At 49.8% G+C, this 22379-nt stretch overlaps 1 protein-coding gene across 3 annotated transcripts; it reads left to right on the top strand.

The window, feature by feature from the left end:
- Window positions 1–616: 616 nt before the first annotated feature.
- slc29a3 (solute carrier family 29 member 3) lies at window positions 617–22158 on the top strand. Of its 3 annotated transcripts, none has more exons than XM_038783040.1 (6): window positions 617–724; window positions 10237–10555; window positions 12225–12307; window positions 16060–16286; window positions 17332–17494; window positions 20756–22158. In XM_038783040.1, exons 2-6 carry the CDS (start codon window positions 10301–10303, stop codon window positions 21414–21416), a joined length of 1389 nt encoding a protein of 462 aa, XP_038638968.1. In that variant the 5' UTR covers window positions 617–724; window positions 10237–10300; the 3' UTR covers window positions 21417–22158. The 3 variants fall into 3 exon arrangements, with proteins under 3 accessions (XP_038638968.1, XP_038638969.1, XP_038638970.1); XM_038783041.1 differs by lacking the exon at window positions 617–724 and adding an exon at window positions 4609–4898; XM_038783042.1 differs by lacking the exon at window positions 617–724 and adding an exon at window positions 5743–5764.
- Window positions 22159–22379: the final 221 nt, after the last annotated feature.

Raw genomic sequence — 22379 nt, 5'->3', positions numbered from 1 at the left:
TTCATTGAAGCCTACTCGTGACAATAAGCGATTTTATTTTCATTTCATTTTCGAAGGGAAATCTAAAATGACAGGGAAACAGGGTTAAAGTTTCGGGTCTGATGACCTTTCATTCTGATTTCTGAAGTATTTGCAGCATCTTTTTGTTGGGATTTCACTAACAGAGACAGCAGTGCAATGCTGACTGTGTGACAGGGAAGGGAGGGGGATACTGGGGGGAACCCCAGTCAGGGGGAACCCCAGTCAGGGGGACCCCCAAACAGGGGAACCCCCCCAGGACCCCCAAACAGGGGGGGATTTTCCCAGGGACCCCCAGCCAGGGAGGAACTCCTCAGGGACCCCCAGTCAGGGGGAACCCCCCCAGGACCCCCAAACAGGGGAACCCCCCCCAGGACCCCCAAACAGGGGGGGATTTCCCCAGGGACCCCCAGCCAGGGGGAACTCCTCAGGGACCCCCAGCCAGGGAGAATCCCCCGTCCCAGACCTCCAGCAAGGGAGGACCCCCACCCCGCAGAGACCCCCACCCCAGCTCTGAGACAAGTTTCAATCTGTGCTGGGAGGGGACGGCACAGGTCCGGGGTGAAGGCCGCTGATTGGCTGTTAGCTGCTGGGGGCGGGGAGAAGGGCCGAGTGGTACCGGAGCCGGCAGCTGGAGCTCGGCAGCGGCCCCGGAGGCAGCGCTGAGCCGGGGGCCGCAGGGCGGAGCTCCGCCACGGCACCGGGGGTAAGTGACGGAGCTCCGCCTCAGGGCCGCTCTCAGAGCCTGAGCCGGGCCCTGCCCGTCAGCTCCCTCCCCTCAGCCCCCTCTCCCTCAGCCCCCTCTCCCTCAGCCCCCTCTCCCTCAGCCCCCTCTCCCTCACCCCCCTCCCCCTCAGCCCCCTCAACCCCCTGCCCCTCAGCCCCCTCTCCCTCAGCCCCCTCTCCCTCAGCTGTCCCTCAGCCCCCTCTCCCTCAACCCCCTCTCCCTCAGCCCCCTCTCCCTCAGCTCCCTCTCCCTCAGCCCCCTCTCCCTCAGCCCCCTCTCCCTCAGCCCCCTCCCCCTCAGCCCCCTCAACCCCCTGCCCCTCAGCCCCCTCCCCCTCAGCCCCCTCAACCCCCTGCCCCTCAGCCCCTCTCCCTCAACCCCCTCTCCCTCAGCCCCCTCTCCCTCAGCTGTCCCTCAGCCCCCTCTCCCTCAACCCCCTGCCCCTCAGCCCCCTCTCCCTCAGCCCCCTCTCCCTCACCCCCTGCCCCTCAGCCCCTCTCCCTCAACCCCCTCTCCCTCAACCCCCTGCCCCTCAGCCCCCTCTCCCTCAACCCCCTCTCCCTCAGCCCCCTCTCCCTCAGCTCCCTCTCCCTCAGCCCCCTCTCCCTCAGCTCCCTCCCCTCAGCCCCCTCTCCCTCAACCCCCTCTCCCTCAGCTGTCCCTCAGCCCCCTCTCCCTCAACCCCCTGCCCCTCAGCCCCCTCTCCCTCAACCCCCTCGCCCTCAGCTGTCCCTCAGCCCCCTCTCCCTCAACCCCCTCTCCCTCAGCTCCCCCTCAGCCCCCTCTCCCTCAACTCCCCCTCAGCCCCCTGCCGCTCAGCGCCCTCAGCCCCTGCCCCTCAGCCCCCTCTCCCTCAACCCCCTGCCCCTCAGCCCCCTCTCCCTCAACCCCCTCTCCCTCAGCTGTCCCTCAGCCCCCTCTCCCTCAACCCCCTGCCCCTCAGCCCCCTCTCCCTCAACCCCCTCTCCCTCAGCTCCCCCTCAGCCCCCTCTCCCTCAGCCCCCTCTCCCTCAGCCCCCTCTCCCTCAGCTCCCTCCCCTCAGCCCCCTCTCCCTCAGCTGTCCCTCAGCCCCCTCTCCCTCAACCCCCTGCCCCTCAGCCCCCTCTCCCTCAACCCCCTCGCCCTCAGCTGTCCCTCAGCCCCCTCTCCCTCAACCCCCTCTCCCTCAGCTGTCCCTCAGCCCCCTCTCCCTCAACCCCCTGCCCCTCAGCCCCCTCTCCCTCAACCCCCTCGCCCTCAGCTGTCCCTCAGCCCCCTCTCCCTCAACCCCCTCTCCCTCAGCTCCCCCTCAGCCCCCTCTCCCTCAACCCCCTCTCCCTCAGCTCCCCCTCAGCCCCCTGCCGCTCAGCGCCCTCAGCCCCTGCCCCTCAGCCCCCTGCCCCTGACCCCCTCAGCCCCCTGCCCCTGACCCCCTCAGCCCCTGACCCCCTCAGCCCCCTGCCCCTCAGCTCCCTCCCCTGCCCCTCAGTCCTCTGCCCCTCAGTCCTCTGCCCCTCAGTCCTCTGCCCCTCAGTCCTCTGCCCCTCAGTCCTCTGCCCCTCAGTCCTCTGCCCCTCAGCCCCCTCCCCCTGCCCCTCAGCCCCCTCCCCCTGCCCATCAGCCCCCTCAGCCCCCTCCCCCTGCCCCTCAGCCCCCTCCCCCTGCCCCTCAGCCCCCTCCCCTGCCCCTCAGCCCCCTCCCCCTGCCCCTCAGCCCCTCCCCCTGCCCCTCAGCCCTTCAGCCCCTCAGTTCCCTCGTCCCTCAGCCCCCCTCATCCCTCAGCCCCCCTGTCCCTCAGCCCCCCTGCCCCCTGTCCCTGCCCTCAGCCTCCTCTCCCTGCCCGTGTCTGGGAAGCTTCAAACTGGAAACAGGGAGGGAGGGGGTCTGTGCCTCACTGGGGTAGGATGTGGGGGCTGGGTCTGTGCCTCACTGGGGTAGGATGTGGGGGCTGGGGCTGTGTCTCACTGGTGTAGGATGTGGGGGCTGGGTCTGTGTCTCACTGGGGTAGGATGTGGGGGCTGGGTCTGTGCCTCACTGGGGTAGGATGTGGGGGTGGGTCTGTGTCTCACTGGGGTAGGATGTGGGGGTGGGTCTGTGTCTCACTGGGGAGATTTATATTACTACAATTGTTACATATATTATGTAACTGTTAACTGGATACATGGATTTGTTACTATATTAATCAGACACTGTTCCTCATTGAGTTTGTGAGTGTGAGTATTTTGACTGTGTGGCATTGACTGCACCCACACTCTGATCTCAGGTCCTGGTTACACATTTTCTGTAATTTTCTTCTCCATGTTCTAAACTCGCCTTGTACAGTCTGACTACAGTTTTCATTGGGGGCCACTAAACCAGAATATGAGTTGTTGTTTTGATCAAAATGCAAGTGTAACAGATTTTTTGGATATTTTTAATTAGCATTTGTTATAGGTGAAAAAAAAATGTTCTTGAAGAGGGCAAATGTGTGTGATTATAGGGGAAAGGATTTGAGGATGGACACAGGTTTGATGGGCTGAATGGCCTTCTTCTGCCCTGTAAGATTCTGAGAATTTAACTATTATCCGGGCACTTGCTTTTGTGTTGCACCCCAGCAGCATTGTGGTTCATTTTAGCACAGTGTGTTTGTTAGAGTCAGATTTTTATCAGGTTTTGGTGCCGAGGATCCGAGGTCAATCACGGCCCCAGGTCACTGTCCGTGTGGAGTTTGCACATTCTCCCTGTGTCTGCGTGGGTCTCACCCCTACATCCCAAAGATGTGCAGGGTTGGTGGAATTGCCACGCTAAATTGCCCCTTAATTGGAAAAAGATTTAAACAAAAAGATTTTTAAAATCAGGATTGAGGTCTAGCAAGGAACCTACAGTGTTGCAAAGCAATTTTGAAAACAAACCAGAAACAAACGATTATATTTTAATATCTGGAATTGGAGCAGGAGAGAGAGAGAAGAAATTCCTCACTCACATACTGGGTCTGAAACTGTGTTTTCAAATTTGCAGTTCAAGGTGGTCCTGTAGAGAGGGCAGCAAGCGGGGTGGGGGGGGTGCCGTATTGAAAATGAAATGAAAATCGCTTATTGTCACGAGTAGGCTTCAATGAAGTTACTGTGAAAAGCCCCTAGTCGCCACATTCCGGCGCCTGTCCGGGGAGGCTGATACGAGAATTGAACCGTGCTGCTGGCCTGCTTGGTCTGCTTTAAAAGCCAGCGATTTAGCCGAGTGAGCTAAACCAGCCCCTTTACTGTACTACAGTAGTCCCCCGTTATAACGCGGGTGTTGGGGTCCAAGACAGCCACATGCGTTGCATCCGAGCCGCGGATATCCACGATGGGGGTTTTAAATTTATTTTAAAATCTATGCATGTGCTTCCCATTGTGAGTCTACGGGGGGGTGGGGGGAGAGGTCAGACCCCCGTAGACTCACAATGGGAAGCGCATGCATAGATTTTTAAATAAATTTAAAACCCCCATCGTGGATCTAATTAAAACAAGCTCTCTGATTGCCACAGAATGAGGCTGGGAGTTATTCCAGAGGGAAACCCACAGAAACATACCAGGAACTCTGGTGGGTTTCACCAAACTGGAGGAAAGGATTGCCTTTCAAAAATATGTTCTGACCGCCATCGCTTTAAAGAACCTGTCTGCTGTGCAGGGTTGAGGCAGCTGTAGCTCTGCACTATCCACTTCCGGACGCTGTGTGAGCTGCTCCTCTCTCACTGAATCTCCCTCCAATCAGCCGGCAGTGTCAACTTCAGCGGCCGTCTCACTTTGATCCGGAGAGGGAAGCTGACAGTTTGGGTCCATAAGCCCCCTCCCCGCCGTATATCGCGAACCGCGGTATTGCGGAGCGCGGTATAACGGGGGACTACTGTACTATAGACCAGCGGATGCAGCAACGGTGAGGTGTTGTGTCGTGGAGGTGGGTTAGGATGGAGGAGGGTTTGTGAAATGGTTTGGGGCTGAGGGCATTGGTAAAGACGCCTTTTCCGATGGCCCCAGAGGAAGGGTTTCAGCACTGAGACTTTGCGAGGAAGGAGGTTCCGAGCTTCCCGATGGTGCCGGCCCCCTGGTTGTTGGAAGAGGTATTGATGGCAGGGGCACTGGTGGCTGCGAGAGGTTTGGATAGAGCTTTCTGTACTGTGCCTCGGCGTGGAGGGAATTTCTGACTCTGGAGAAGGTAATATTTGAGCTGAGGGGGAAGAAGGGGTTCTACAATTCATAGGGGCTGTTTTTTATGCACCTTCGGGAACTGGTTGCCATTAAACATTGGGTGGGGGAAGGGGGTTGGGATTATTCTTTTACTGTTTTTGTTGTTAAACTCGTGCTTGGAATGCACGATGGATGTATTGGAATGTATATTGAGGGAGATGTTGTTTCTGGGGGATTGTTATCGTGTTTGTTTTCTGCTTGTTTTTCTTTTATTGTTTTTTGATGAAAATGTGGAGAAATAAAAAGAATTAAAAATAAATAAATAAATAAAATTTGCAGTTCATCTGGCGAGTTTAGTAAAGGGTATCAATTCGAAATGTGTTCGGTAAAATCAAGTGTTACTCGAGAGATTCTCGGGAGATATTGAATTAAGTTATCTTGTTCCCCAATCTGTCCCCGACTTTATTTGTGTTGTGTTTAGATTTATTGTGAGAAACCACTTTGCACAAATACGAGTAGCAGGTCCTGCTCTTTCTTACCTTCTGTAAGTTTTCAAGTTTTCCGAGACATGGCTGAATAAACATTGTCCATACCCCAGATTACCCAAGTAATCTGACCACGTTCTACCATTCTGTGCACTTTCCAATCTGTTGTTCTCCTCGATACTTGAGTGAGACAGCTGTCACAGCCGTGCATTCTAGAATCCTCTTCCTGAACTTTCTACCTACCTTGTAAAGTTTTCGAGAAAACCTCCCTCTTCATCTTGGCTTCTGTTTTTAATTCTTTCATGGAATATGAGTGTGACAAGGCCAACATTTGTTGCCCGTCGCTAATTAAGCAGTTAAAAGTTGGCGACATTGCTGTGGGTTTGGAGTCACAGATGGACCAGACTGGGTAAGGACGGCAGATAGTGTCATGGTTACCATTGATGAGACAAGGGTTATATTCCAGATTTATTAACTGAACCAGCTCCTCCCACCCACCCCCCCTCCCCCCAAGATAATACTGGGCCTCTGGACAACTAGTTCCATGGCATTACCACTATGCGACAGTCTCCCCTTCAGTTTTCATTGTATACTCTCTCAAACAAGAGTGTTTTTGTTCTCTGATCCCTCCTGAAATATTTTGGGGTATTGGATGGTGCGACAGGTTCTGTTGAAGCATTGCTCATCCTGTTACATTTACCTTGGCAATGCAGATCTTTCACTTCAACCTTGTTACTTACTCAAGTGTGATCATTTCACTGAATTGTGCCTTCAAAATTCTTTCATGGAATATGAAAATGTTACTTGTTTCAGTGTCGAGATTGAAGCAAGAACTTGCCTTTTCTTTGGTGCCTTTCTTGACTTCAGGAAGTTTTCAAAGCGTTTCAGATCGGGGAAGGACTTTTAATGGTGATGGTAGAACTGTAAATAAGCCAGCAGGGCATCAGGAGAACTACTCGACGCGGCCAGGAATACTGCCATGTGGTGATTTACATCCACCCGAGAGGGCAGTCGGGGCTATTAACACATTGCACAAAAGGTGCAGTGCAGCACTCCCTCAGTAACACCCTGGGCGTGCCGGCCTAAATTCTGTGATGAAATCTCCGGAGTGGCTGTTGAACCCAGAACCTTCTGAATCCGAGGCAGGAGTGGCAGGACAGAGCTCAACAAGAGGCACGACTGACTCATTATTGCAATTTACGGGAAGGAACTACTGCATTCAAATTAGAGATCTGTTTTATTCCTGTACTGCTTTAACTCTCGCCTCTGTCACCAATAAGTTTGGCAAAGAAAATGATTGCAGTGAGCATTGTGACTCTGACTGTTGTGTACATGTCCCAACCTGACCATCCACAGCAAGAAGACATTTTGACAGGTTACTCATCATATTCATGTCGAACATAAACATCAGAGCAGTTGGGGCATTGAGTACGAGAGTTGGCAGGTCATGTTGCAGTTGTATAAAACTTTAGTTGGCCCACATTTGGAATATCGGGTGCAATTCTGGTCGCCACACTATCAGAAAGATGTGGAAGCTTTGGAGAGGGTGCAAAGAAGGTTTACCAAGGCGTTGTCTGGTCTGGGGGGGTGTTAGCTATGAGGAGAGGTTGAAGAAACTCGGATTGTTTTTGTTGGAAAGACTGAGGCTGAGAGGAAACCTGATTGAGGTCCACAAAATGACAAGTGTTATAGACAGGGTAAATAGTCAGAAACTGTTTCCCAGGCTGGAAGACTCCATTTACAAGGGGACACAGGTTCAAGGTGAGAGGGGAAAAGTTTACGAGAGATCACAGAATTTATAGTGTAGAAGGAGGCCATTCGGCCCATCGAGTCTGCACCAGCCCTTACAAAGAGGATCCTACTAAAGCCCAGTATCTACCCTATCCCCGTAACCCAGTAACTCCACTTAAAATTTTTTCGATTCTAAGGGCAATTTAGCATGGCCAATCCACCTGATGTGCGGGGAAAGTTTTTCACGCAGAGGGTGATGGGTGCCCGGAGCGCGTTGCCAGTGGAGGTGGTGGAGGCAGGCACGATAGCAACGTTTAAGATGTATCTTGATAGACACATGGACGGATGAGGAATGGAGGATACAAATCATTTGGGCAATAAGTAGTAGGTCTAAGTAAGGAATCTGGATTGGCGCAGGCTTGGTGGACCGAAGGGCCTGTTCCTGTGCTGTAATGTTCTTTGCTCTATTGGCCTGACATTGTGCTGTAAATTCTAAGCAATGATTTATGGTTCTATTTTACGAATTAAGGCTGAGCCATTTCTATCTTTCAGTATATGGTGAGTTTGTTAAATTAAATCTGCTTTAGCAGGGTCTTGTGTGATTTCCTTCTGCACCAGCAGAAACTTAGACACTACCACCCAACAGTTAGTGCTCTGGAGTGTCGAGTTCTGGAGTGGGGTGTGTTATGATCCCGGATGAGAACCCAACTATTTGCAATTTGAGAAATGAAATGAAAATCGCTTATTGTCACGAGTAGGCTTCAACTGAAGTTACTGTGAAAAGCCCCTAGTCGACGCATTCCGGCGCCCGTCCGGGGAGGCTGGTACGGGAATCGAACCGTGCTGCTGGCCTGCTTGGTCTGCTTTCAAAGCCAGCGATTTAGCCCAGTGTGCTAAACCAGCCTCTAAACTGTAAAACTGAAGGAATGTTACTGCACCACAGGAGAGATTTAGGGATGGAATTCCAGAGTTTAGGGCTCAGGAAGCTGAATTTGCTGCTGCCAGTGAGGAGGTGAAGCAAGTGGAGGATGTACAAGAGGCGAGGTTTGGAGGAGCAGAGAGCGGGGAAGGTTGTGGGGCTGGAGGAGGTTCCAGAGATGGGCAGGGTTGGGGTTACCAAGATGATTGTAAACAAGGATGTAAATTTTAAAACTGAAACACAACAGGACCAGGGAACTGAAAGGTTGGTGATCACAAGAGTGACTGGTAAATGGAAATTGGTGCAATATATGACCTGGGCAGCAGAGTTTTGGATAGGCTTTAGTTTAAGCAGGATGGGAGGCTGGTGAATAGTCTAGGCTGTTGGGTTTCAGTGAGCTGAGACAGGTGATGTTAGTAAGGTGGAAGTGAACAGTAGAAAAGAATGAAAACAGTTTCACGTGCTTCGTAACAAGCGACTAGTTGCATAGCAGCAAGTTTCAAGACCCTTTGAAAAGGCTCTGCTACTCTCTCGGGACAGGTTCGGAGCATGAAACGGGTGAATAAGCATTGGTCGAACAGAAGACTCTATTGTCGCAACTGTAAATAAGAAATGGGAGGCCATTCAGCCCCTCTAACCTGCTAGTGTCGGAGGTTTCAGAATGCAGTTTTCATTAACAAATGTTCTTCATAAAGCCAATGCGACTTTTCGCATTATCTGATAGCATTTGTGGAGAGAGACGGGAGCTAACATTTCGAGTCTGGGTGACTCTTTGTCAAAGCTAGAGTGAACTGGAAATAGGATAAGATTTATACTGTTGTGTGGGTGGGGGAGGTCGTAGAGTAGTGGGGCACCCAGTCTGCGTCTAGTCTCTCCAGTGTAGAGTATACCACATTGGGATCAGCGAATACAACAGATCAGTTTGAAGGAGGTACACGTGAAGCGCTGCCTCACCTGAAAAGAATATGCAGACTGGGTGACCGCTTTGCAGAACACCTTCCGTCCGTCCGCAAGCAGGATCCAGACCTTCCTGTCGCTGCCATTTCAACTCATCGTCCTGCTCTCAGGTCCACATGTCTGTCCTTGGCCTGCTGCAACGTTCCAGTGAAGCCCAGCGCAAACTGGAGGAACAGCACCTCATCTTCCGATTTAGGCACGTTACAGCCTTCCGGATTTAATACTGGGTTGAACAATTTCCTGTGAACCGTGAGCTCTCTCTTCCACCTTCACCCCATTTTTATTTCTATCAACTCTTTTTTTCATTTCTTCCATCGATCCCGCTTCCCCCACTCCACCAGGGCCGTCTGCTCCCTGTTCCAGGTTGTCCCTTGACACACTGCTTACCTTTGTTCTGCAGTTAACACATTCTAATCTCTTAATCTGTCACTATCAGCACCCGCTTTCGTCATTAACACTACCATTTACATTCCCTTTGTCTTTCTGCCCATGACATCTTTGTCAGTTGCCACCTATCGCTGGCCCCCTACCCATCCCCACGTCTCCCCACACTACAGAATAAATCTGACCTAATTTCCAGTTGCTCGAGCTTTGACGAAGAGTCATCCAGTCTCGAAACGTCCGCTCCCTTCTCTCTCCACAGAGGCTGTCAGACCTCATAGAATTTACAGTGCAGGAGGAGGCCATTTGGCCCATCGAGTCTGCACCGGCTCTTGGAAAGAGCTGCCTATCCAACCCCCCACCTCCACCCTATCCCCATAACCCAGTAACCCCACCCAACACTAAGGGCCGTTTTGGACACTAAGGGGCAATTTATCATGGCCAATCCACCTAACCTGCACATCTTTGGACTGTGGGAGGAAACTGGAGCACCCGGAGGAAACCCACGCACACACAGGGAGGATGTGCAGACTCCGCACAGACAGTGACCCAAACCAGAATCGAACGTGGGACCCTGGAGCTGTGAAGCAATTGTGCTATCCACAATGCTACCGTGCTGCCCGTTTTGTAGAAGACTGCCAAGAAAATAGCTATTGGGGGGGGGGGAAGGGAAATATGGTTTGATTCATTCAGGGTCCTCAAGCTAGTGATGGAGTTGTGGGAGGTGAATCTCAAAGAACAAGTGCAGATAATGAAGTTTGGTGTTTAAAAGGCTGCCTTTGATGCGGAGCCGTTGTCTCCTGGTGGATAACTAACTGTTGTATTCACGTTGTCTTCTGAACAGTTTATTAATCCCCCTCCCCCTTTCTTTGGTTTCTCCTGTTGCACTCCAGCCTTGGGAGACCTGAATAGAAGTTGTTGCAGTGAGCACCCCTGGCGAATCCCAGCACCGAGAAGATGGAAAGCCCAGACTCTTTGCACAGGGCCCCGAGCTCACAGACAGAAGAGGAAGAACCTCTGATCTTCCAGACGTTAGTTAAAAGCCGCTTCCACCAGGCGCCTCCCGACAGGTTCAACGCTGTGTACATGATTTTCTTCTTCCTTGGGATTGGCTCCCTGTTGCCGTGGAACTTCTTCTGCACGGCAAAGCAGTATTGGCTATACAAACTGAGCAACGGGACAGACCGGTCTCCCCAGCAGAATGACCTTGGCGTGAGTATCAGTGTATTGTGTCATGGCATGTGCAGTAATTTCCTTCTGGACAATAATAAGTAGTGTGGAAGCTATAGTACTGGAGTGGCTACCCACCTTGTCTGAGTTCAAATCACAAATCGTGGTTGTTGACCCAGGGAGAAATCCCCCCAAGTCACACACTATCCCGGACTTAGAAATATATCGCCTGCTCCACAATACTAGGTCAAAATCCTGGACCTCCCTTCCTAATAGCACTGTGAGTGTATCTAGGCTACACGCGTTACAGCAGCTCAAGAAGACTCACACCATCTCCTAAAGGGTCATTAGAGTTTGTCAGTAAATCCTGGCTTGGCCAGCTATGCCCACATCTCGTGAATGATTAAAGAGAAAAATCTCACTAGGGCATATTAAGGAACTGAATCTGACACAACTGCTTTGGCAGATACTCGATTGCTCTCGACCTTTTCACTAATTTAAAGAGAAGTTGCCATAACCTGTCTGCGCATGTCAGGCGGTTGTGTCTGAAAGGGGCCACTCACATGCAACAATTTCTCAGTTACCGTCCCCCGGTAAAAACAAAAAATAAACCTCACATTGAAGGCAATCCCACCAAATTCAACTCAAAACCTTACCAAACAATTGGCGAGGTGAGGATCATCATCAGCAAGCTACCGTCCAACAATATCCTCTCCTCGCTGCTTCCTGGACTCAAATATTTCCACCAGTTCAGTCTTGCCAGTAGTTTCATAGAATTTTACCGCACATAAACCAGCCATCCAGAAACAATATGCCCCCCTCAACGCCGTCTGAACTTCCTCTCTGCCTCCCACTTCATCTTAGCATAATCATCTATTCGTATGAGGAGCAGTTGAGGACTCTGGGTCTGCACTCGTTGTCTTTGAGAAGGATGAGGGGGGATCTTATTGAAACGTACAGGACACTGAGAGGCCTGGAGAGAGTAGACGTGGAGAGGATGTTTCCACTTGTAGGAAAAACTAAAACCCGAGGCTACAGCCTCAGACTGAAGGGACTTCCCTTCAAAATTGAAGTGAGGAGGAATTTCTTCAGCCAGAGGGTGGTGAATCTGTGGAACTTTGCCGCAGAAGGCTGTGGAGGCCAAATCACTGAGTGTCTTTAAGACAGAGGTAGATAGGTCATGATTAATTAGAGGATCAGGGGTTATGGGAGAAGGCAGGAGAATGGGGATGATAAAAATATCAGCCATGATTGAATGGTGGAGCAGAGTCGATAGATTGAAAGGCCTAACTCTACTCCTATGCCTTATGGTCTTTTCTCGTTCATGTACTTATCTAGTTTTTCTTTAAATGTACCTATGCATTTTCCTCAGCCACTTGTGGCAGTGTGTTCCACATTCACACCACTTTCTGAACTTTCTCCTTATTAGATTGACTGGTGACTATTTTCTATTTATGGAGGTCTTACCGTGCAGTGGGTACTGTCCATGCCTCTGAGCTAGAAGCTCCACGTTTAAGTCCCTCTCCAGGACTTGATGACTAATGCATTTGTTATGCATTCATAACGCAACCAAACAGGTTGCTAATCAACCTGCAAGTTCTTCCAACACACACCAATATCCTTTTTGTAATATAGAGTGCAGTATACTCCAGTACACAGCGCACTAAAGCAAACTGAATGAAACTTACGATTGTTCTGATTCATTTTCTAGAATTATTTCGAGAGTTACCTTTCGCTGGCATCAACTGTGCCCTCTGTCCTGTGCCTGATGATTAACTATCTCCTGGTGAACAAGTAAGTATTGATGACAGGATTTGACCTCTCCTGGTTCCTCAATAACTGGTTTTGACAAAATGTTGCAGAGTAGGGTGGCGCAGTGGTTAGCACTGCTGCCTCATGGCGCCGAGGACCCGGGTTCGATCCGGCTTCAAGGTCCGTGTGGAGTTTGCACATTCTCCCCGTGTCTGCGTGGGTCTCAACCCCACAGCCCAAAGATGCGCAGGTTAGGTGGATTGGCCACACAATACTGCCCCTTAATTGGAAAAAAATTTAAAATAAATAAAATTGAAATTCATCACTGCTGTACCTTTCGTGATCCTGTCTAGGGTGACATTTTGGGAGAGTCTCGGGCAGCCATTGACATTTCAATTTCATCGTCTCTGCTAGCCCTGGCTCAAAAGAGCTCCCTCATTCTGTATTTCTCAGGTTTTCAGACATTTTCCTCATTCCCATAAATATCTTGATTGGCATCAATCCCCATTTGTGTTGATGCATTCCACGTTCCAATAAACCTTTGCAGTGAAAGAAAATTCTTCCATTTCGTTCTTTGCTGTAGAAATATTTCACGATTTTTCCCTCAACAATTCATCGTTATCGACACGCTTATTATCCTCCCCTTAACATTCTCTTCTCAGTTAATTGGATGCTTTGTTAAGCCTTTCTCTTTGATACACGATCCTGTCCTCCCTTGGCTCAGCCAGGGATTGCATCGTGTGAAAGCTGAAGAGAGGATGGACAGCAGACTATCTAGTCTTCTAGACCGGTTTCATCAGCTGAGGAGAGTCAGAGAGGAATCTTATGAAGCCCCCCCCCCACCACGTCGCCCTCCAGTATTGAAGTTTTAATAAATGATTCCAGGCTATGGGATTGGGAGTGGATGATAGAGTGGGAATGGTCCAGTTCAGTTGCCACAGGCTTGATAGAACGGGCTGACTGATTCCTAGCCAGTCATTCTCCGATTCTCCCAGATGCATACTGATGACACCCAGCTCTCTCTCCCCCCTCCACCCCACTCTTCAGTGGACCTGACTCACTCCATTGTCTCTGCCCTGCTTTGGAAGAGTTGCTTACTCCAACTGGACAAAGGACAAAGAAAGCAATTGCCTCTGGTGACCGTCCTAGTCACAGGCTGAAGCAGACTGTCCAGTGCTCGAAAATTGTTGAAAACGGAGAAGTGCAGTCAAAGCTTTTTGTCTTGCGCTCATGTCAAAGGGAGCAGCAGTTTGTACTGCCCAAGAAAAAGATTCCGGCTATGAGCCAACTCTGGTCAAGGCATTGCCACAGAGAATGCATCAACTATTGTTCCTTAATTGATAAAAGGGACAATTCCTGACAACAGTTCCTTGGTGCATTCTTCATGAGAACACCTTCATCAGAGTCTACTTACCAATCACCTTTTTCTCATGCCTTTGCTCCCTTTGAAATTTGGTATTCTTGCATCTGTCCTGATAAGTGCGAGTTGAAAAGCTTCGACAACTCATCTTTTTTTTTCCAGCAATATTGAAGTTCTGCCAAGCTGCTACATTCAGTGCGGTGTTCAGTTTCTAACTTTGAGTTTCTCACCCTGACCAATCTATTCAAACGTATAAATTGTTTAAATCCAATTGACCTCACAATGTGCACAGTTAGAAGGCTTGTTCTCCCACCTTTGTCTTTGTGAAGGGACTTTTCATGTTGGTATTAAATCTGATCCATACCCAGGCGACTCTTGGCCTTCATCCCAGGAGATGAGCTTGTAAAAAGGTTACGTTTGCCGTGTCTGAAGTTCTTTCTCATTGCACTGTTCCCATGAGCAAGTATCAGACACGTCTTTGTATTCAAAGTGGTAACTGGGGATTAACTTTTGGTCCTAGCGACATAAACTGACTCGACAGACATTCAAAAGAACCTCACGTTTGACTTGGCTTTTTAAAATGCTGTCCAAGGCAGTGCATCCTGCGTTGCCTCCCTCTTTCCTGTTTATGCAAAAGATTGTTTCAGTAATGGGGAAAAGCCAGCGTTCTGTGATGCACCAGAGTGGGGAGGATGTGGGGTTGGTGGTTTGCTGTCTCTAATGAGGGCTGACCTATGAGGCAGGCAGTGCAGCCAGTGATTACATCAGCAAATATTTCTGGAGGACAGGAACTAGGTCAGTGAACAGGGAAGGAGGTGAAAAAGAAGCAAACAAAACTGGCGGCTGGAATGGGTTGTGAGGAAGGGTACTCGAGCTTGAAACAATCAGTTAATGTAAGAATAGTTGAAAATGGTAGCGTATTTATTATGAAAGCGCCTCCAGACCCAAACCTGCCTGAAGCCTAAACTTTCTGTTAAAAAGAGATTATTCTTTCCACGTGATGCTGTAAGAGAAGTGAGACTATTGACTAGTTCAACCAGCATAGATTCAACAGGTTGAATGGTCTCTTTTTGAGATCAGAAAATAAAATTGGCCAATAAACCTTTTTCCACTTCACGGAGTTTGAAGTTGACCCATTGTCTCGACCAACACATCATCCTTCAACCAAATTCATATTAACTGAATGTTCACCGAATCTCTACAATGCAGAAGGAGGCCATTCAGCCCATCCATTCTGCACCAACCCTCCGAAAGACCACCCCACTTAGGCCCATGCCCCTACCCTATCCCGGCGGTAACCCCACGGAACTTTGGACACTAAGGGGCAATTTTATCGCAGCCAATCCACCTAAACTGCACATCTGTGGGAGGAATCCGGAGCACCCGGAGGAAACCCACGCAGACACGGGGAGAACGTGCAGACTCCGCACAGTGGTGATAGTAAGCGAACAAAACAGTAGTGACTACATTTCAAGAATAATTCATTGTTAATAAAGCACTTAAAGACGTGACAGGGTCTGTATAAATGTAATTTCATTCATTCATTGGCTAGGTAAACAAGGTGGTGGACATTGGAGGACTGTGTGGAGTTGGGTAGGATTTACAGTCTATAAATATATCATTTAGCCCATCTAGTTTATTCTGCGGTATTTACTCCATGAACATCTCCCCTCGTTTTTCCGACCTCATCTCGCCCATTCCGCAAATCTTTCTCCATTTCCCTAGTTTCCATTGTCAAAAGCACCAAAGCTATTTACCTCCGAGTTCTTGTGGCAGGGCGGTCCCCATTCTAACCCCTCTCTGACTAAAGAAACCTCTCCTTAATTGCCAACTTGAATTTATTGGTAACTATCTTCTATTTAAAAATAGCGTGGGCAAATAGATTTTGCTTTTTTAAAAAGTTTGAAAATCATCGGCTATGCAAATTTGCCTTGGGTTACCTACTTCCTTGTAACACACCAAAGGATCAAATCGATCACCTCTGACATCATGGTCTCAAACTGTTTTTTGAACGTTGACCATTGTACCTTCTAATTCCCCCCCCCCCCCCCCCCCCCGCCCTTTAACGTTCTCTTAAGGGACGCAACCTTCGCAGTTTCAATCCCTCACATTGGGGCCCTGCATCCCTTGTACTTTTCCTGTAAACCTCCTCCGCCACCCCCTCTCTCAGGCTACCTCCTCGTTCAAGTGTGGTGCCCAGGGTTAGATGCAACAGTATGGTTGAGGATAACTAGCCTTGCATAGCCTCCCTGCTTTTGTACCCCATTCCTTTCCGAATAGAAATAAGGATTCTCTTTGACAGTCCCCTCAGCGTCTGGCCATCTTCAGAGACTTGAGTAACGAGACCCCCTTTAAGATCTTACTGCGAAAAGTTCATTTATCTAGTTTGGAATGTTTCAGTATTGTCTCTGCACATTTCCTCTTTCTCTTTTAGGGTTTCGGCGAAAGTCCGCGTGCTCTCTTCCTTGTCTGTCATGGTCATTATATTTTGCGTGACCACCATTTTGGTGAAAGTGGACACATCTTCATGGACGTATGGATTCTTTGGTTTGACCATGGTCTGTGTGGTCATCGTTAGCGGAGCATCCAATATGCTTTTGGGCAGCGTTTTTGGAGAGGTCGGACGGTTTCCCATGCGGAATTCACAAGCTTTAATTTCAGGTAAGTTGCAGCACCAGAAACAGGCCATTCAGCCCAACTGGGCAATGCCAGTCTTTGCACTTCTCCCATTCCTCTTCATTAAACTCCATCAATACGTCTTTCCGTTCTTGGTCATGTCTTTGTCCAGCGCCTCCTTTAATGTGACATTGCTATTGGCCTCACTGCCCCGTGCAGGTTAGGTGGATTGGCCATGATAAATTACCCTTTAGTGTCCAAAATGTTTAAGTGGGGTTACTGGATTATGAGGGTGGAGGTGTGGGCTTAAGTATGGTGCTCTTTCCAAGGGCCGGTGCAGACTCGATGGGCTGAATGGTCTCCTTCTGCACTGTAAATTCTCTGATTGAAGAAATTTCTCCAGAATTCTTCACTGGGTTTATTAGTGGCTGCCTTCTCTGTAAGGCCTCTAGATTGTCCTGGAATTGTGGATCAGTGCAACGGGCCATTCAGCGCATTGAGTCAGTGCCGGGTCTTTAAAAGAGCAATCCAGTCAGTCACACACACCCACTCTTTCCCCATATCTCTGCAATTTCTTTTTCCCCTTCAGATACTTATTCAAATCCCTTTTGAAGGCTAACATTGAATCTGTATCCACCACTATCAGACGGTGCATTCCAAATCTGAATGACTCTTTGCATATAAATTTTCCCTCGAGTTGCTGCTGTCCATTGCCTGAAATCTTTGTCCTGTGGCTATCGACTCTTCAACCTCTGGAAGCTGCTTCTCTCTCTTTGCTCCATCTGAATGCTCACTCCATTGAACACTTCCTTCAAATCTCATCTTACCGTTCTCTACCCTTTCAGGAGATCAAGCCCAGCTTCTCCAATCTAGTCAAGTAATTACAATCTTCCTCCTGGAATTACACTGGATGCTTCTCTGCCTCGATGTAGTGTTTGAACGGTGATGAACCCCACGGTTTGCGAACTCGTGGTTTCTGAGCCGAGGAGCAAAGTTGAAGATTTGCAGCTACATTTGGAAAGATATGAAACGCCCCGTTCTCCACGACTGATCACACTGCGGCTTAGTCCTCACTTTTCTTCTTTTACAGGACAAGCCATGGGAGGAACCTTTAGTGCTGTGGCTTCAGTGGTGGATCTTGCTACTGCGTGTTCCATTTCAGACAGTGCACTGGCCTATTTTCTCACTGCTGATATTTTCCTCGTGGTCTGTATTGTTCTCTACTTGATTTTGCCCTCGATCCCGTATTCCAGGTAAGCATGTATCTTCATCCTCTCTCGTCTGGGGTGGCATGGTAGCACAGCGATTAGCACTCTTGCTTCACAGCTCCAGGATCCCAGGTTCGATTCTCGGCTTGGCAGGCATTCCCTGTGCGGGCAAATCATTTTTCACACATTGTCAGCCCAGAATGGCTTCATGTGACTCTTGGGATAGAATCTGACCAGGTCTGCCGGGAAGAATGTCAGCCCTTTGTGGGGACAGGAGAATTCCTAACAGGAATGAGTTAGGGCGGCGAAATTGGAGGGCGGGGCTGAGGGGAGTTGGTAAGATGGTGCAATTGTAACTCAGTTTCAAGTGGGTCACTGTCTGTGCGGAGTCTGCACGTTCTCCCCGTGTGTGCGTGGGTTTCCTCCGGGTGCTCCGGTTTCCTCCCAGTCCAAATATGTGCAGGTTAGGTGGATTGGCCATGATAAATTACCCTTTAGTGTCCAAAATGTTTAAGTGGAGTTACTGGATTATGAGGGTGGAGGTTTGGGCTTAAGTATGGTGCTCTTTCCAAGGGCCAGTGCAGACTCGATGGGCTGAATGGTCTCCTTCTGCACTGTAAATTCTATGATCTGGCACTTGGAATCTCTCCGTCATTTCTTTGGCGTTTGATATTGCAATAATTCCAATGTGAATTCATGGAAACACCATCACTCTCAAGTATCCCCCCCAAGCTGCACACCATCCTGACTTGGAAATATATCGCCATCCCTTCACTGTCACTGGGTCAAAATCCTGGAACCCCCCCCAACAGCACTGTGGGTGTACCTACACCACAGGGACTGCAGTGGTTCAAGAAGGCAGCTCCTTCTGAAGTCGCAACTAGGGACGGGTAGTAAATGCTGGCCTAACCAGTGATGTCCGCATCCCATAGAAGAATAAAGAAGTGAATTACTAATATAACTTGAATACAGGGCCGGCTCAAGGCACCGGCAACTCGGGCTGTCGCCCGGGGCGCCATGTGCTAGGGGGCGCCAGACTCGGGTCCCGCGCATGCGCAGTTGGGCCGGCGCCAACCAGCGCATGCGCGGTGGCCGCACTCCCCCAGTGTGGCCGCACTCCCCCAGGGCGCCCCCCCCCCCCGGTCCGTCCCCTCGGTCCGCCCCCCGCTCGGTCCGCTCCCCCCCCGCCCCCCCCTCGGGTCCGCCCCGCCCCCCCTCGGGTCCGCCCCCGCCCCGCCCTCCCCTCGGGTCCGCTCCCCCCGCCCTCCCCTCGGGTCCGCTCCCCCCGCCCTCCCCTCGGGTCCGCTCCCCCCGCCCTCCCCTCGGGTCCCCCCCCCCGGGTCCGCCCCCCCTCTCGGCCCCGCCCCCCCCTCTCGGCCCCCCCCCCCTCTCGGCCCCCCCCCCCCCCCCCCTCTCGGCCCCCCCCCCCCCTCTCGCGCCCCCCCCCCCCCCTCCCCCCCCAAGGGCGCCGAAGTTCAGCTTGCCCGGGGCGCCAGCAACCCTAGGGCCGGTGCTGCTTGAATACAAATCATTTTTACCATATTGTCAGCCTGCTATGTTATTAGATGGTAACCCAATTTCAAGTATGTATAGATCTGCGGCACAAAGGTAAGCAGAATATATTGGGAAACATCACATTGACGCAGTGAGAGTGAAGAGGAGAGACATTCCAATTATCCGCAGCAACATTCCTCACACTGATCGCCTATTGCTCCTCCGGTATAATTAAAATTTAGGCAGTGCCTGTAAATGGCTAATCAACGTTCGTTAGAATCCTATCAGCTGTTGGATTGTTGTCATAAGAGATGAATGAGACTAATGGGAAAGAAAACATTGCAGGTCTGTTGTTTCTTGTTGATCGATTTGGACACTTTCCCTTTCATGTGAGTGACTGGGCTAATTGTAAATGTTACTTGGCCGGATGATTTTGTTCTGGCTCAAGTGAGGGTAATGGTAAATGTGTCAAAAGGAAATACTTTCCTACTTCTGTGCCACACAAGTTAGTTATCGTGAGGTGCAGAGTAGATCTCCCACTGCTCAATAGCAAGCCTTTGTCAGAATCCGAGTTAAATACCCCTGACTGCACACTCCCGTTTCCCACAAATTTAAGATGGGTTTCCGTAATGGACCAATGCAAATTGAGGCTTTCCAAAGTCGGCCCATGTAACCCACTGTGTAGCCCACCCTCCATATTGACTTCTTGCTAACTGGTGAAAACATACGGATAGGAGTAGGCCTCTCGGCCCATCGAGCCTGCTCCACCATTCAATACGATCCTGGCTGATCATTTCCTTCGATGCTTCCCCCCCCCCCCCCCCCCCCCCCCCCCCCCCCCCCATACTATCCCCTCATCCCTTTATGCCACTGGTGTTTAGAAATCTTTACAATTTCTGTCTGGAACGTACTCAATGACTGAGGGCGCCACGGTGGCGCAGTGGGTTAGCACTGCTGCCTCACGGTGCTGAGGTCCCAGGTTCAATCCCGGCTCTGGGTCACTGTCCGTGTGGAGTTTGCACATTCTCCCCGTGACTGCGTGGGTCTCACCCCCACAACCCAAAGATGTAGGTGAATTGGCCACGCTGAATTGCCCCTTCATTGGAAAAAATGAATTGGGTACTCTAAATTTAAGAAACAAAACCCCAAAAAAAAACATACTCAATGACTGAGCTTCAACAACGGCTCTGGTGTAGAGAATTCCAAAGATGCACAACCCTGATTTAAAATATTTTCATCTCGGTCCCAAGTGCAAACCCCCTTATTTTGAAATTGTGCCCCCTGGTTCGAGACACCATAACCAGGGGCAGCATCCTACCCTGAATATTGCTTTAAGTAATTTGTAGGTATCAATGAGACCACATCTCATTCTTCAAAACTCTAGACTAGAGAATACAGTCCCCATTTCGTCCATCTCTCTACCGAGGACAGTCCTGCCATCCCCAGAACGAGATGTTATATTATCCGATCTGATACGGAATGAAACATTCCAGAAGGCCTATGGTGATGTTATTTGCGTTTACACTGACTTTAGCAACTTGGATTGCTGAAGACCTGGGGGGGGGGGTAATCTGAACCCACAAATCTCAGTGGCAACACGCCCCTCAAACCGACACCACACACTGGCTGCCAGGTTGGATGTTGTGCGACATTAAGTCGAGGGCACTTTGCAGAGAGAGAGAGTGAGTTTCCAGATTAGTCCATGTTGGTTTTCAGTCATTTTAATGAAACAGGATGAGAATCTATGTATTTGGCAATTATGTGTCCCAGCTTAATTTTGACTATAAACTTAACACTCTTCTTTATCTTTAGCTACTACCTGAAGAGTATGAGTGAGAGAATACAACATTCTGGTTCGCTCAGCAATGACACTGGCTCCGGGAATGGCTCAGTCGAGAATGCTTCCTTGTCCAGCAACGCGAGCACTGTTCCTCCACTGAAACCCATCCTGAGCAAGACCAAGTGGGTGGGCTTCAGTGTGTTTTACACCTTCTTCATCTCCATCGTCATCTTCCCTTCCATCTCCTCCAGCATCAAGTCTGTCTCAAAGGACACAGCCAATGTGTGGACCAGTAAGTACTTTGTACCTCTCTCCTGCTTCCTCCTGTACAACTTTGCCGATTGGACTGGCAGACAGATAACTGTCTGGATCCAAATTCCTGGGCCGAAGAGTAAAGCCCTTCCTGTCTTGGTGCTTCTGCGGACCTTGTTCTTGCCTTTGTTCATATTCTGCAATTACCAACCACGAGAGCATTTACACTTGGTTGTCTTCAATCAGGATTATTACCCTGCCGTCTTCACCTCCGCTCTGGGCCTTACCAATGGATACCTGGGGACTCTGCCTATGATCTACGGCCCAAAGATTGTGCCAAAAGAATTATCCGAGCCGGCTGGGGTTGTGATGTCGTTCTATCTCACTCTCGGTCTCGCTGTCGGCTCTGCTGCATCTGTCCTTCTTGTCCACCTGATGTAGAAAAGTGTATTTGTGAAATGTTAAATTAATTGAGAATTGCAGTGGACCAGGATTGGACTTTCAGCTGCCTTGTGGGGAATGTCGTTGAGCTACTAGCCAGCCATACCATAAAATGGTGTCACCACTCGGCGAAGCCACACACCGACTATTCGAGTAGTGTGATGACGCCCGAGTTCTCATTGTTCAAAGTGACGTCTACGTTCAGCAATCCCACATCAACTCTGATGAAGGTTCCCTTCTCTACCTGAACCACAGCAGGAAGATTGCCTTGATGTTCTATGTGTAACTGTTGGATTATTGCTCATGAAGGAATGGTTTATGGTTTTCTGAAATGGAAGTGCGTTTTCCCTGTGTGTTCCTAAGCCCTCATCGCAGGTCATCAACCCTCTGTTGAGTGGGATTGCTCAATGCCAGATGGAAAAGGAGGAGAAGAATTGTCAAAAGTGCATACAGGCCACCTTTGTAATAACAGCGACGATATCCAACCCAACCACATGGGTAGGATTTTGTTTCCCTGTCTAAGGACTCGAAGCAGAGTGTTTTTAAACCTTTAGTCATTCCGGCACACACCAGTTTTCACCAGCAATGTATTCCTACGGGTAATTCAAAGAAACAAAAGTATAGGATTAGGTTTGTGGGCTTTTATTACCTCTTTTTATTCTTCTTAGAGCAGACTGGATATGCTCTCAAGTGATTTTCAGAGTCAAGTGGCTTCCATTTTTAAAAGGCGGTCAATTTGCAATTGGACAATGTTTGGTGTTTTTGAGGAGTTTGGGAAAATGACTTTTCTCTCATTAGTGCTGAAGCTGGGACCAAGTTCATTTCTCTCTGGCACATAGCGGGATGAAGATTGAGCTCGCTGACAAGTTTATGAAAGCTGGTCAGAAGCAATCATGAACTTTATTTGTTTACCATCTGCCAAATGTGTGTTCACATGAGCATTATGGAAATTTCACATGGGGG

Source organism: Scyliorhinus canicula, chromosome 22 (assembly GCF_902713615.1).
Source record: "Scyliorhinus canicula chromosome 22, sScyCan1.1, whole genome shotgun sequence".
Taxonomy (NCBI): domain Eukaryota; kingdom Metazoa; phylum Chordata; class Chondrichthyes; order Carcharhiniformes; family Scyliorhinidae; genus Scyliorhinus; species Scyliorhinus canicula.
Note: the sequence above shows the minus strand (reverse complement) of the source record. Positions and strands in the feature narration are given on the sequence as shown.

Coding starts and splice junctions, on each gene's coding strand:
- slc29a3 (XM_038783040.1), top strand. CDS start 10,301: ATGGAAAGCCCAGACTCTTTGCACAGGGCCCCGAGCTCACAGACAGAA. Junction 10,556..12,224: donor CCCAGCAGAATGACCTTGGC/GTGAGTATCAGT, acceptor TTCATTTTCTAG/AATTATTTCGAGAGTTACCT. Junction 17,495..20,755: donor CCCTCGATCCCGTATTCCAG/GTAAGCATGTAT, acceptor CTTTATCTTTAG/CTACTACCTGAAGAGTATGA.